Here is a 15640-nt window from a genome sequence, read left to right on the forward strand (position 1 = left end):
CCAAACTTGCCCCTACAACATTCCCAAGGAACAAAAGCCAAAGATACCATATGTAAAAATAATACTTTGCTATTAGTTGTGCCTTGTGCCCAGGGACCCAAAGCAATGGATTGTAGTAAGCTGGATGGTACTACGTGAAGGGCAGTTAGACATTAAACTGAAGCAGGCGGTGAGACCTCCTGTTTTATCTTATCTCCCTCAGTTGCCCAGTCTTTGATCTTATCACACCTCCTAGGAAGAAGACCGAAGCAAGTAAGATGATTAAATCCAACCTGATGCTGGATCAGATTCATCACTTGGATAGAGACACTTCCATATGCTGGATCTTTAAGGCGAAGTTTCACCCACTAACACACAATATTAGTATTCTTCCTCCTTGTGCAGGAGAGGGGTATGAGATTAAAATTTAAATGCTAATGGGGTAAGTCTAAGAAGCTAAAATCTCAAAAAGTGAAGGCTCAGGCAACTTTGGGGGCATTAAAATTGGTGTGGAGTCAAAGGTTGTAGAATAAGGTAAGGTGAGGAAGATCGAGACCACATTCTTTTGGTCTCAGTAATCGTCCCCACATGTACCTTCCACTAAATATCTTTCTTTAGGTTTTAATGTTTCAGACTGTTCAGCCTGCTAGTTCATATTAGACTTGAAATTATTTCAGTGGTCATATCCAGAATTAGATAGCAGCCATTCAGAAGGCACTTCTGCTGTGGTGGACGTTTAATTTCAGCTCAGCATCTGACTAATTTGGGATGGTTCAATAAGAAAGTTCTACCCCAAAAATATTTTAGAAAGCAACTGTTGCCTTTTATATAAAACGATAATGCAAACTCTGTCTGCTGCAATGCATTGGTATATGTTTTTCTTAAAATTTTGTTTGTTTATGAAAAGCAAAAGCTATGATTTTGAAATTAGAGCTTCACTTCTTATAGGGTACATAGAAAAAAATGAATGGATTTATCTAGATTGCTCCCCAATTTTTACTTCAAAGTGTCAGAGTGCTTCCAGCTTTAAGAAACATAAAAACAAGAAGCATAAAAACCCAACTCAATATGGCTTAAGAAATAAAGATTTATTACTTCACGTGTAAGACCCTCACAAAGCAAGACACTGTTGAGTGACGCTGGAGTTAATCATTCAGCAGCTCAACCAGGTCCTATCTTTCTGCTCTGCAATTCTCAGTCTGTCAGATTTGCCCTCAGGGGCCAGCTCACCTCACAATTACAACATGGCTGCTGCAGTTCCAGACATCACAGCCGGATTTGGCAGCATCCAGTGGGTAAAAAGGAAAGTCTCTTCTGTGATCTCTACCACTGAGGAAACCTAAACTAATCATTTAGCAAGGGCCATGGGGGTGCTATGATTATCTGACTGAAGCATATAGCTGTGTGGAGATGGGTGGTTGGCCTGAACAAAGCTGGGGTTTTGGCAGCAAGAAAGAAAGGAGAGATGACAGTTAGGCTGACCACCCACAGTATCTGCCTCATCTGCGACACAGGTTTTGCTTTATTTTCTTAAGAGAAGAAAGGAGGTTAGTCTCTTTAAATAAATGAAAGGATTTTTAAATTACTTCAGATCAATTTAGAGAATTCTCAAGTGGTGCATATGAGAGAGGTTCTAAACGATACACTTATGTAGAGTGTATAAGGCAGTTTTAAATATTTAGATTATTTCTTAACAGCCATGTGCTATAGCTGCTGCTATTGTTCCATTTTACAGAAGGGAAAACTGAGGCATAGAGATGTTAAGTAACTTGCAGTTAAGTAATAGTCATGGAAGTGGTAGAGGCAGAATATGAAGCCGGATGGCTGGGCCCCAGGCTGTTCTCTTAACCACAACTGTGGGATCTCCTCTCTCCTCCTGCCCTTCACATGTTAAGACCATCAGTGAATAACCGGAGTCTTCCTTTTCCTTGATCATTTGCTTAGCCAGCTAATCAGCCGGTCTCCCTGACCATGGTCCCTCCTTGGGCCAATCCATGGGATACACAGACCAGCTTCCCATGCTTTTATTCTCATTGCTTCCTGCCCTGGTCCAGAGCTCCAACACCTCTCTGCCTGGATTTCTGCCATAGCCTCTCTGTCCCATCTTATGTTTCACTCCTCACTTCCACCACGCGAAGCTTCCTCAGTGACGAGACTTCCCTGTTCTTGCCCGAGGATGGTGGCACCGGGAGGGCCAGGTGGTGGGAAGGAGCTGGGCTCTACAGTGAGACTGATTTTTTTGCTTGGTATTTTTATTTTTATTTTTTCCTATTTTGCCCATAGCCTACACTCTCCCTTCTGGCAGCCACCAGTTTGTTCTCTGTATTGATGTGTCTGTTTCTATTTTGTTTGTTTTGTGTCGGTGTGTGTTTGTGTGTGTGTGTGTGTGTGTGTGTGTGTGTGTTTTGTTTTTCAGATTTCACACAAAAGTGAAATCATATGGTATTTGTCTTTCTCTGACCAATTTCACTTAGCATCATACCTTCTAGGTCCATCCATGTTGTCACAAATGGCAGGATTTCATTCTTTTTAACGGCTGGTCAGTATTCCATTGTGCATAAATACCACGTCTTCTTTATCCATTCATCCATGCATCGGTGAGCATTTTGGTGGTTTCCATATCTTGGCTATCGTAGATAACGCTGGAGTGAACATAGGGGTGCATACATCTTTGGAATTAGCATTTGGTTTTCTTTGGATAAATACTCAGAAGTGGGATTGCTGGGTCATTTGGTAGTTCGAGTTCTAATTGTTTGAGGAATCTCTATACTATTTTCCATAATGGCTGCACCAACGGACACTCCCACAGTGCATGAAGGATTCCTTTTCCCCACATCCTTGCCAACATTTGTTTTTTCTTGTCTGACTTTAGCCATCCTGACAAGTGTGAGGTGGTATCTCATTGTGGCTTTGGTTTGCATTTCCCTGATGCTTAGTGATCTTGGGTACCTTTTCATGTGTCGATTGGCTATCTGTATGTCTTCTTTGGAAAAGTGTCTGTTCAGGTTCTCTGCCCATTTTTAATGGATTGTTTGCTTTTGAGTCAACCTGGTGTTAGTTAGCTTTGGCACTGTCTGTGTGACTTTGGACTCTAGGTTGCACTCTGGCAAATGTGGATAAAACCCGCTGCCCAGGGTTGCTTGGGGATTGAAAAGATTGCATGATGCATGCTACCCCTCCTTCCGCCTTCCTCGAGTGCAGACACTGGCTCCTGCCTGTCTTTCGAAATGCCAGGCTCGCTCCCCTCTTGGGACCTGTGGGTGTCTTCCTCCCAGATAGCTGCAGGGCTTTCTCCCTCCTTCAGATCTTCACTGAAATAAGGGCTTCCTTGGCCACCCACTTAAATTGCAGTTAGAATCCCCAAACCAGTTTACCTTCCTTTCTTTGTCTCCATACCATGTGTCACCCCTAACTCACTATGTAATTTAGTATCTATCATGCTTGTCTATTGTCTTCTTCCTGTAGACTGTCAGCTCCAGGTGGGCATGTATTTTAGTCTGTTTCCTTCACTGATGGATCTTTAACAGCTGGCTCATAGTAAACATTCAATAAATTGAACGAAGGAATGGGAGAGAATGGCTAAGAGAACTTTGATCATCATCTTAGGTTGAAAAAACCAGCTCTGCCATGTCCTGTGTGACCTGACTTCTTTGTGCCTCAGTTTCCTTATGTGTAAAATTGCGTTAACAATGATGCCTGAAAAAAAACTGAAACAAAACAAAAGATTGCGTTTGACCCATGGCGCAAGCTCACTAACTGTGGCCCTGTTGCTTCGGAATGCCATTTTCCGGGCATAGCCAAAGACTGCCTCCTTCCAAGAAGTCCCCAACGAAGAGACCATGTCCCAGGAAGCTGGCCTAATTCTTCAGGACTTGCCCTCGCCATTCCCCCACATAGTCTGCACCATGTGGACACCGACAGGCCACACCAGGGTATGCAATGCATGTCCTCGACTGTTCAATGAGTGAAACATCTAGCTGGCTTCTCATGTACATGACAGGCTTTGGGGGACCAGCAAGTGTATCCTAGCAGATGCTTACGAAGCAGTCTCCAAATATCTGATGCGAGAACAACTAAGCCAGCATGTGTTTACTTGAGAAATCAGGTTCTGAGGGACTCTCCAAGATGGCAGAGAAGTAGGGGGACTGGGACTTCCCTCGTCCCTCAAACATAGCTGTATTGAGGTCAGAACACTTAGAACACCCAGAAACACGGTCTGCGGAGTGACAGAAAAATCACGGATTTAGGAGACAGCTTGGCGAGGCAGAGGTGAGTGTTTGTGAATTGGGAGAGAGAAAGCAGCCGGCAGCATAGGCACGGAGGGGAGGGGACCCCTTCTGTGGAGAGACAAAAGGAAGAGAGAGAGAGATCGGGAAGTGTGGGATTGTATGTGGACAAGAGAGAAACCTCTCCGGACCGTGGGGAACCTTTCAACCACAGGAGAAAGAAAAGTACAGACAGAGACAGTTTCTACTTTGAGAACAGCCTTAAGAGCTGAAGATCAGAGTTATCAGGGATGCAGGACTTTCTCCAGACAGAAGCTGCTGCCACATGTGCTCACCTAGCGGGGAGGGCAGCCACCCCCCGGGGCACAGCAGTGATCTCGGGGGGCACGCTGGGAGAGAGCAGTCCCCTCCCTTGAGTACTGTGGGGACAGGGTATATTGCTTCCCCCCAAGGAGAAAAGAGCCTGCAGGCACCAGCCAGAGGCCTTTAACAGCTAGGCGGAGTGGTGCTACCCCAGAACTGGGTTCACACGGTGTGGGATCAGGGTTTGAATCCCAGCTGAGCATCTGGGACACACAGGAGACGGTGGAGCAGGGCAAGCCACCCACCGATGCCGGCACTGCTCTGCCAGGGCAGCCTGAACAGCGTGGTTTGGGACACCTGATCCAGGGAGGAGAGATCGAAGTTTCACCATTTTTCTCCCCATCACCAACATGGTGGGGCGTCAGGGAACAGGACAGAGGCCCCCGGATGGAGGCAGGACCGCTTACACCAAACCCTGCCCCTCCATGCCTAGTAGCTGCTTATCTACCAGAGTGGGACTGACACGGACCAAACCAGACAGCTTCTCCCCCAGGCACCAACAGACAGCTGTCCTGTGGTTTTGTATGTCAGTCTGGTTTTTTTCCCTCTTTTCTTTCCTTCTCTTTTCCCTTCTTTTTTCTTCCTTTCTATGCTCTGTTTGTTTGTTTAATCAGGCATTTTTACTGCACATATAACAAACTATTAAAACATGTAAAAGACAGAAACCTAGCCAAAATGATGAAATGGAAGAATTCCCCTCAAAAGAAATTCCAGGAAGAAATGACAGCCAGAGAATTGCTCAAAACAGATATAAACAATATATCTGAACAAGAATTTAGAATTACAGTCATAAGACTAAAATTATTAGTCATAATACTAATTAGTCATAAGACTAATAGCCAGACTTGAAAAAAGCATAGAAGACAACAGAAGATATTGCTGCAGAGATCAAAGACCTAAGAAATAGTCACCATGAATTAAGAAATGCTGTCAATGAGATGCAAAACAAACTAGATACAGTGACAGCAAGGATGGGAGAAGCAGAGGAGAGAATAGGTGAAATAGAAGATAGAATTATGGAAAATGCTGAAGCTGAGAAAAAGAGGGACAGGAAATTACTAGACCATGAGGGGCAAATTAGAGACCTAAGTGATTCAATGAAATGAAATAATATCCATATCATAGGAGTTCCAGAAGAAGAAGAAGAGAGACAAAAGGGGGCAGAAGGTTTATTTGAACAAATTAGAGCTGAGAACTTCCCTAATCTGGGGAAGGAAACAAACATCCAAGTCCAGGAGGCACAGAGAACTGCCTTCAGCATCAACAAAAACAGGTCAACATCACAACATCTCATAGTAAAGCTGGCAAAATACAAAGATAAAGAGAGAACTCTTTATCTGGGGATAAATGGGTCTTAACCTACCAGGTAGACACATAAGGGTAGTAGCAGACCGATCCACTGAAACTTGGCAAGCCAGAAGGGAGTGGCAGGAAATCTTCAATGTGCTGACTAGGAGAAGTATGCAGCCAAGAATCCTTTATCCGGCAAGACTGTCATTCAGAATAGAAGGAGAGAAAGGCTTTCCCAAACAAAAACTAAAGGAGTTCATGACCACTAACCAGACATGCAGAAGATCCTAAGGGGTTGGGGGGGGGGGGGGGCGGGGAGGGGGACTCTGTGAGTGGAAACAGCAAAGACTACAAAGGACCAGAGACATCACCACAATCATGAAACCTACAGAAAGCACAATGACACTAAATCCCTATCTTTCAATAATCACTCTGAGTGTAAATGGACTAACTGCCCAATCAAAATACATAGGGTATCAGAATGGATAAAAAAATAAGATCTGTCTATATGCTGCCTACAAGAGACTCATTTTAGACCTGAGGACACATTCACATTGAAAGTGAGGGGATGGAGAACCATCTATCATGCACCTGGATGTCAAAAGAAAGCTTGAGTAGCCATACTCTTATCAGACAAACTAGGTTTTAAAACAAAGACTGTAACAAGAGATGAAGAAGGGCATTATATCATAATTATACGTGCTAATCATCAAGAAGAGCTAACAATTGTAAATGTTTATGCCCCCACTGTGGAAGAATGCAATATAAATCAATTAATCACAAACATAAGTAAAATTATTGAGAATAATACTGTAATTATAGGTGACTTTAATACTCCACTTACAACCATGAACAGACCATCTAGGCAGAAAATCAATAAGGAAACAATGGCTCTGAATGACACATTGGACCAGAGGGACTTGACAGGTATATTCAGAACTTTTCATCCAAAAGCAGCAGAATACACATTCTTCTCAAGTGCACATGGAACATTCTCCAAAATAGATCACATACTGGGTCACAAAACAGCCCTCAACAAGTACAAAAAGATAGAGATCATACCATGCATATTTTCAGATCACACCGCTCTGAAACATGAAATCAACCACAAGAAAAAATTTGGAAAGCCCCCAAATACATGGGGGTTAAAGAACATCCTACTAAAGAATGAGTGGGTCAACCAGGAAATTAAAGGATTAATTAAAAAATATATGGGAGCAAATGAAAATGAAAACATGACAGTCCAAAACCCTTTGGGATGCAGCAAAGTTAGACCTAAGAGAAATTTACATTACAATCCAGGCCTATCTCAAGAAGCAAGAAAGGTCCCAAATACAGAACCTAACCTCACACCTACAGGAACTAGAAATACAGCAGCAAAGAAAGCCCAATGCCAGAAAAAGAAGAGAAATCATAGAGATTAGAGCAGAAATAAACAATATCGAATCAAAAAAACCAACAGAACAGATCAATGAATCTAAGAGCTGTTTTTTTGGAAGAATAAACAAAATTGAAAAACCCCTACCCAGACTTCTCAAAAAGAAAACAGAGAGGACCCAAATAGATAAAATCATGAATGAAAGGGGTGCCTGGGTAGCTCAGTTGTTTAACCGTCTGACTTCAGCACACGTCATGATCTCAGGTTCCTGAGTTTAAGCCCTGTGTGGGGCCCTTTGCTGGGACCTCGGAACCTGGAGCCTGCTTGGGATTCTGTGTCTCCCTCTCTCTCTCTCTGTCCTTCCCCCACTTGTGCTCTGGCTCTCTCTCTCTCTCTCAAAAATATATAAACATTAAAAAAATGTTAAGATAAAATCACTAATGAAAGAGGAGAGATCACAACCAATACCACAGAAATACAAACAATTATTAGAGAATACTATGAAAAATTATATGCCAACAAACTGGACAACCTGGAAGAAATGGACAAATTCCTAGACACTCACACACTACCAAAAATCAAAAGTGAAGAAATAGAAAATTTGAACAGACCCATAACCAACGAAGAAATTAAATCAGTTACCTAAAATCTCCCAACAAATAAGAGTCCTGGGCCAGATGGCTTCCCAGTGGAATTCTACCAGACATTTAAAGCAGAGTTAATACCTATTCTTCTCAAGCTGTTCCAAAAAAAAAATAGAGATTGAAGGAAAGCTTCCAGACTCATTCTATAAAACCAGCATTACCTTGATTCCCAAACCAGACAAAGACCCTACTAAAAAGGAGAATTACAGGCCAATATCCCTTATGAACATAGATGCAAAAATTCTCAACAAGATACTAGCAAATAAAATTCAACATTATATTAAAAGAATTATTCACCATGATCAAGTGGGATTCATTCCTGGGCTGCAGGCCTGGTTCAATATTTGCAGATCAACATGGCACATGACATTAATAGAAGAAAGGATAAGAACCATATGATCCTGTCAATAGATGCAGAAAAAGCATTTGACAGAATACAGCATCCTTTCTTAATAAAAACTCTCAAGAAAGTCAGGATAGAAGAAACATACCTGAACATCATAAAAGCTATATATGAAAGACCCACTGCTAATATCATCCTCAATGGGAAAAAACTGAGAGCTTTCCCCCTGAGATCAGGAACACAACAGGGATGTCCACACTCACCGCTGTTGTTCGACATAGTGTTGGAGGTCCTAGCATCAGCAATCAGACAACAAAATGAAATAAAAGGTATCCAAATTGGCAAAGAAGAAGTCAAACTCTCACTTTTCACAGATGATATGATACTCTACATGGAAAACCTGAAAGACTCCACCAAAAAACTGCTAGAAATGGTAGATAAATTCAACAAAGTCACAGGATATAAAATCAATGTACAGAAATCAGTTGCATTTCTGTACACCAATAATGAAGCAACAGAAAGAGATATCAAGGAATCGATCTCATTTACAATTGTACCAAGAACCATAAAATACCTAGGAATAAACCTAACCAAAGAGGTGAAAGATCTATATGCTGAAAACTATAGAAAGCTCATGAAAGAAATTGAAGAAGATGTGAAACAATTAAAAAACATTCCAAGCTCATGGATTGTCAAAACAATATTGTTAAAGTGTCGATACTACCCAAAGCAATCTACACATTCAGTGCAATCCCAATCAAAATAGCATCAGCATTCTTCACAGAGCTAGAACAAACAATCCTAAAATTTGTATGGAACCACATAAGACCCTGAATCGCCAAAATAATGTTGAAAAAGAAAACCAAGCTGGAGACATCACAATCCTAGACTTTAGCCTGTATTAAAAGCTGTAATCATCAAGACAGTATGATATTGGCACAAAAACAGACACATAGACCAGTGGAATAGAACAGAGAGCCCAGAAATGGACCCACAAATATATGGCCAACTAATCTTCAACAAAGAAGAAAAGAGTATCCAATGAAAAAAGACAATATCTTTAGCAAATGGTGCTGGGAGAACTGGACGGCAACATGCAGAAGAAAGGAACTGGACCACTTTTTTACACCATACACAAAAATAAATTCCAAATGGATGAAAGACCTAAATATGAGACAGGAAACCATCAAAATCCTACAGGAGAAAGCAGGCAGCATTCTCTTTGACCTCGGCCACAGCAACTTCTTACTTGACATGTCTCCGAAGGCAAGGGAAATAAAAGCAGACATGAACTATTGGGACCTCATCAAGATAAAAAGCTTCTGGGGGCACCTGGGTGGCTCAGTCGGTTAAGTGTCCGACTTCGGCTCAGGTCATGATCTCACAGTCCGTGAGTTCGAGCCCCACGTCAGGCTCTGTGCTGACAGCTCAGAGCCTGGAGCCTGCTTCGGATTCTGTGTCTCCCTCTCTCTCTGACCCTTCCCCATTCATGCTCTGTCTCTCTCTGTCTCAAAAATAAATAAACATTAAAAAAAAAAGATAAAAAGCTTCTGCACAGCAAAGGAAACAGTCAACAAAACTAAAAGGCAACCAATGGAATGGGAGAAGCTATTTGCAAATGACATATTGGATAAAGGATTGTATCAAAAATCTATAAAGAACTTACCAAACTCGACACCTGAAAAAAAAAAAAATCCAGTGAAGAAATGGGCAGAAGACACAAATAGGCACTTTTCCAAAGAAGACATCCGGATGGCTAACTGACACATCAAAAGATGCTCAACATCACTCATCATCAGGGAAATACAAATTAAAACTACAATCGCCTCAAACTGGTCCGAGTGGCTAAAATTAACAACCCAGGAAACAACACATGTTGGCAATCATATGAAGAAAGGGGAACCCTCTTGTACTGTTGGTGGGAACGCAAAATGAACCAGCCACTCTGGAAAACAATGTGGAGGTTCCTCAAAAAATTAAAAATAGAACTACCCTACGACCCAGCAGTAACACTACTGGGAATTTATCCAAAGGATACAGGAGGGTTGATTCACAGAGACACATGTAACCCAATGTTTATAGCAGCACTTTCAACAATAACCAAATTATGGAAAGAGCCCAAATGTCCATCAACTGATGAATGGATAAAGAAGATGTGGTATACCTGTATACAATGGAATTCCACTCAGCGATGAAAAAGAATGAAATCTTGCCATTTGCAACAACGTGGATGGAACTGGAGGGTATTATGCTAAGTGAAATAAGGCAGTCAGAGAAAGGACATCATATGATTTCACTCATATATGGAATTTGAAAACTTAACAGAAGACCATAGGGCAAGGGAAGGAAAAATAAGTTGCAAACAGAAAGGGAGGCAAATCATAAGAGACTCTTAAAATACGGAGAACAAACTGAGGGTTGATGGGGGTGGGGGGTTGAGGGCATTGGGGAGGGCACTTGATGGGATAGGCACTAGGTGTTGTGTGTAAGTGATGAATCATTGGACTCTACTCCTGAAGCCAAGACTAACTACACTGTATGTTAGCTAGCTCAACAATAAATTTTTTAAAAATCATGTTCTCAGTTTGCTCATTCATTCAACATATATTTCTTAAGCTTTACTAACAGCCAACTATTCTAGGACATTAACAACTCAGCACTGAACAACAACAAAGTCCCTGCCTTGTGGAGCTTACACATGCATGGGGCCACTAATCACAAATCAGCCAAAGAATGGCTGTAGGTGCCAGGAAAGTGCTGTGGGACCAGGAAGGGGGAAGGAGTGTGGGAAGAGGCGTGCAGGGGCAAGATCGGGAGCCCTCACTGAGGAAGGGAGAGCACAAACCAGGTGGTCTGGGGAGTTTCCAGGTGCAGGAAGGGCTGCAGTGAGCCAAGCCCTGAGGTGGGAACTTGCGTGGAGTGTCCGGGCCAGGATGGCTGGGAAGGAGAGGATTGGGTGATGTGCTCAAGTGCTCAGAGGAAGAGCAGAAATCCAGATCTCTGGGGGCCTTCAACGCCATTTTAAGGACTTTGTTTATTAACTCAGAGTGTAATGGGAAATCAACCCATGATATAAACTCCTTTTGTCTGTTTCTAAAAACAAATCAGCTTTGTCTAACTTAGTGTACTGTAGGTTCCAAAAACACTTTGTTTTAATGTTTATTTATTTATTTTCAGAGAGGGAGAGGGAGAACGTGAGCAAGGGAGGGACAGAGAGAGAGGAAGAGAGAGAGAATCCCAACAGGCTCCGTGCTGTCAGTGCAGAGCCCCACGTAGGGCTTGAACTCACGAACTATGAGATAATGCCCTGAGCCAAAATCAAGAATCAGATGCTTAACCGACTGAGCCACCCAGGTGCCCCCGAAAACACTTAAAATTTTAATTTCTATTAGCCCATCGATTGGAGTATTCTGAATGACAGAGTGGTAAGAGCTGCTTTCCAGCTGTTGCAGGATCACTCTATCACTCTGGCGGTTAACAGGTGAACAGACTAGAGTGAGCATGGGGCCAGGTAACTGCAGGAAGAACAAGATGATGGTGGAGGGGAGCAAAGGGACAAGGATAAGGGGTCGGATCTCAGACATACAGTAAAGGCAGAGACAATAGGATTTGCAGAGACAAGATATGGGGTTAGTTATTTTCAAAGATATATTTTATTATTAGTCAGGTATGGTGAGGCCAACACACCAGGAGACAAGTGCCAGTGAAAGACAGTTGGCTATTCACAGTTCCTAAAAGTAGAGAGCACACCAGGACGGAGCCCCAGCCAGGGGCAAGCCACAGGGAAGCATCAATGCCAGTGAGAAGGGAGCAGGGGAAAAGGTGGGCAAGGATCTCCAATATAATTTGGGAAAAAGGAACAGGTGAGGCAAGGTAAGCAGGTTTAGATTGACTACTTTGAATACTTTCAACAGCTGTCTGGAGTCTGGCCCTGGGGTGATAGCGGCCCAGCATGCGAGAGCCTGTAAGAGCCGAGTATAAAGAAGCTGGTTGTGGTGTGGGCCCTGCAGTGGTGTCTGGGCATGTGAAAAGCATGACTTGTTTGCCGTCTCTTGGACTTGGTAGCCCAGGGTCAGCAAGGCCCCAGATGTCAAAGTAACAGAATAAAAGGATATGCTTAATACCTTGGGAAGTTAGGAGTCAAGGCTAACTCTGAATTTTGATATAAGCAACTGCAAGAATGGGGTAATTACTCGTGGAATGACTTCTGCCTCCATTACTCATACTGGTCTTACCCCAAATCACATGCGCTCTCCGTTTTTAAGTTCCAAAGCAACCCATTAATTCTTCATGGTCCAGCTCCCTCTTGTGGTAAGGATTTGATACTGTTTCTGACATGAAGATGGAAAGCAAAAAGAACTTCAGCAAAAGGATGATTTAACACGTTTCAAAGACAAACCTTGTGCTGATGTACATTCCCATCATCAGGTTGAACTTAGACTCACCAAATGAAGACACCACTTCCAGAGCTTTTTTTCTTTTTAAATCAGCCCAAATTTCAAAAGAGCTCAGAACATATTTGAAACCTGCAGTAAACTAAGTTGAACAGAACGTGTTTATTTTTTAAAACAAACAAGTGTTTTATGGCATATAGCTCTTTAAAATCTCTATCTGGGTAGAACACAGTTTTCTGCAAAACTTGGGTTATAAATTCATTAGGCCTGAATTAATCTAATCTTGTACTTCCCTAACCTATCATATTTCTTTTCTTTTTTTTTAATGAGTTAGCCATGAGTTGTGAGAGTCGTGGATCACCAGGGGACATTACCTTCTGGTTAACCATATGCAGAAACTATGCAGAACTGAATGAAAGTGTTTAAGATACCTTCACCAATGAGCAGCTTCCTGAGTTTCTTCTAGACTCTAAAATCTAGCTCTTAGCTGAGGCAGAGGAATATAGTTTCTCCAAAACAAGAGAATCTTAAGTAGCTTAAATAAAAAACTGAGTCATATTCCAGCTTGCTATGAGAGCGGGATATACACTGGGGGTAATTGTGTTCATCCCATACCTACTAAAATTGATCCCCAAAAGGAAAATAATTTATCCCAATAGAATGGGGATATTAGAGAAATTTCTCAAAATTTCTTTACACAGTGGAGCTATTCAACATTTAGCAATTGGTGTGGGTGTGGGTGTATACTGGAATGCCACTTATGTAGGTAAGACTTACAGCCCCATGGCCATGTGGAACACAGCCAGAAACCTGAAAGCAAGTGACTTCTGAGCAGCCAATAGCTATTTCAAAGTTCATGCCCTTTGTTCTATAGAACTTCCCTGACACAGACACTGAGGAACGTCACCATTCCAGCCCAGAGCCTCTGACCAGTGAGATGTGGGAGGCAGCAAGAGAGAGGGGAGGGAGAAGCATTAGAAAGTATGGCTGGTTTTCTAAAAGTCTCTTTTACAGTTTTTCAGCACCTTGGCTTAAAAAAAACCACGTACTGGGGCACCTGGGTGGCTCACTCGGTTAAGCGTCAGACTCTTGGTTTCAGCTCAGGTCACGATCTCATGGTTCATTAGTTCAAGCCCTGCTTCTGGCTCTGTGCTGACAGCGTGGAGCCTGCTTGGGATTCTCTCTCTCCCTGTCTCTCTGCCCCTCCCCATCTCATGCTGTCTCTGTCTCTCTCAAAATAAATAAATGAACTAAAAAAAAACAAAAACAAAAACCTGTGTACTTTAACAACCTGTCACAAAATACTCAACCACTGCTTTTCCAACTCATCGAGCAGGGTCACCTGGGAATTTGTTAATTGTGTAGACTCTTGGGCCCCAATCCCAGAGATCCTGTATGTGGGTCAGGTCCCCGGGCAGTACACAGAAAGCCTGGCATTTCTGCTTCACAGTGTAGTCTTGTCAGGGATCTGAGAATGAGGCTCCTGCGTGATTAAGGAAAGATAAAAGTAAGCGGAATGTACTCTGCCTAATGATGATGGTAATTGTTGTCAAAACATAGGCTTCCTCCAAGAACTCGAAAACGGCTCTTTGGGAGCCATTTTAAGATCAGAGCATCTAAAGTCACCAGAGAAAGAAAAAAAAATGGCTGCCAAACCAGCAAGACTTGATTTGATAAAATATCTTAAGAAACGATCTGGATTTGGGAATTTACTTCAAATTCCAGTACAAGAGGTGAAGAAAGTAGACGGGGTTGTAAATAAAGCCAGACTGACCTTGTGTGAATAATGACTAAAGTGGGTGATGGGTACATGGTGGGGAGGGAGGTCATTCTCTAATACTGTGCATTTTTATATGTTTCCAAATCTCCACAATAAAAAGTGAAAGGAAAAAATAAAATTTCAAAAGGGAAAGTTGACTATAAACATATCAAAAAACAAGTGTCCCGGAGGCAACCATTACTCATCCTAATTCTGTCCAAGTAATTGCCTTCCTTGAATTTCCTGGTCCCACTGGCAAAATAATCCCTGTTGTGAGTGGGTTTATCAGATAGCATTAAGCATTACATGTATATAAGTGAAAACTCCCTTTGTTCTCATTCCTTGCTCACCAAAGCAATCTTCTGGTTGTCAATCTGCCTTCAGGGAGAAAATGCTCTGATCATGCTGGAATGGATGTGACAGTCATATTCTTCATTACTTGTGACTAAATTAAGATTCTGGTTATCCGTTAGTTGTCTAATTAGTTATCCATTAGTTATGTCACTTAGTTTTCACAACAGAAAACATGGGGCTCCGTTATTACTTGGGAAAGATTACCATCCTAACCGGTTAAAAGGGAAACAAAATACAAAAGAATGCGCGAAAAAGACTGTTCATTAATCTGGAAAAATGCACCTATGTTAGATACTCATTTCATATCATCTATAATGCCTTGTGAAGATATATATCTATATATATGATTAATAGCCATTGTTTTTCTAAGTAGAATTTCATTGACAGTCCCAATCTCATCACAAAGAATTGTAGTTTACCATTTAAGATAATATTGCTAGTAAACCCCCTAAGCAGGCACTTGTAAACACATATTGCCACAACCCACTGAAAGGGAATGGATTCTGAGGGTGCTTCTGTGCCTGTCTGACATCCGGTGTCAATTCATGTATTAAATACTAGCAATGCTAAACCTCTAAGTCTATATCATCTATAGCTATGCAAACACAAGGTTTCAAGGTCCTTCTCCCACTCCAATGGATTGTCTTCCACACCCCCCAGGATGTCTCTACCTCATCCTTCTGTTTGGTGGAACAGCATTTCCTACTATAACCAAAGATACTATTTTTTATTTTATGTGTTTTCTTTCCATTTTTAAAAGCTTCTTTCCATTCCAAAATCTGATCTGATAACCTGGCATCCCCCCATTGCTGTCCATTCAGCCGTGAGAATTGCTCAGGTACACTGGCCATTGAACAGAGTTGGAAGAATGGTTCATCCATAGACACAGCAGGACATGTATGACCAGGGT

General features: G+C 42.1%; 1 protein-coding gene across 2 annotated transcripts in view; it reads left to right on the forward strand.

The window, feature by feature from the left end:
- Positions 1 to 15640, forward strand: part of SETD7 (SET domain containing 7, histone lysine methyltransferase) — a 69527-nt gene that overhangs the window by 51958 nt on the left and 1929 nt on the right. Inside the window, exon 9 of one of the 2 annotated variants that reach the window (XM_053901247.1) lies at positions 236 to 825. The exons of the other annotated variant lie outside the window; for it this stretch is intronic. Within the exon in view, the coding sequence (XP_053757222.1) occupies positions 236 to 410 (175 nt within the window). The 3' untranslated portion in view covers positions 411 to 825. Of the gene's footprint in view, positions 1 to 235; positions 826 to 15640 lie in introns of those variants that run through there. 2 annotated transcript variants of the gene reach the window in all.

This window comes from Panthera pardus, unplaced genomic scaffold (genome assembly GCF_024362965.1).
Source record: "Panthera pardus isolate Hobbes unplaced genomic scaffold, ASM2436296v1 HiC_scaffold_13, whole genome shotgun sequence".
NCBI lineage: Eukaryota > Metazoa > Chordata > Mammalia > Carnivora > Felidae > Panthera > Panthera pardus.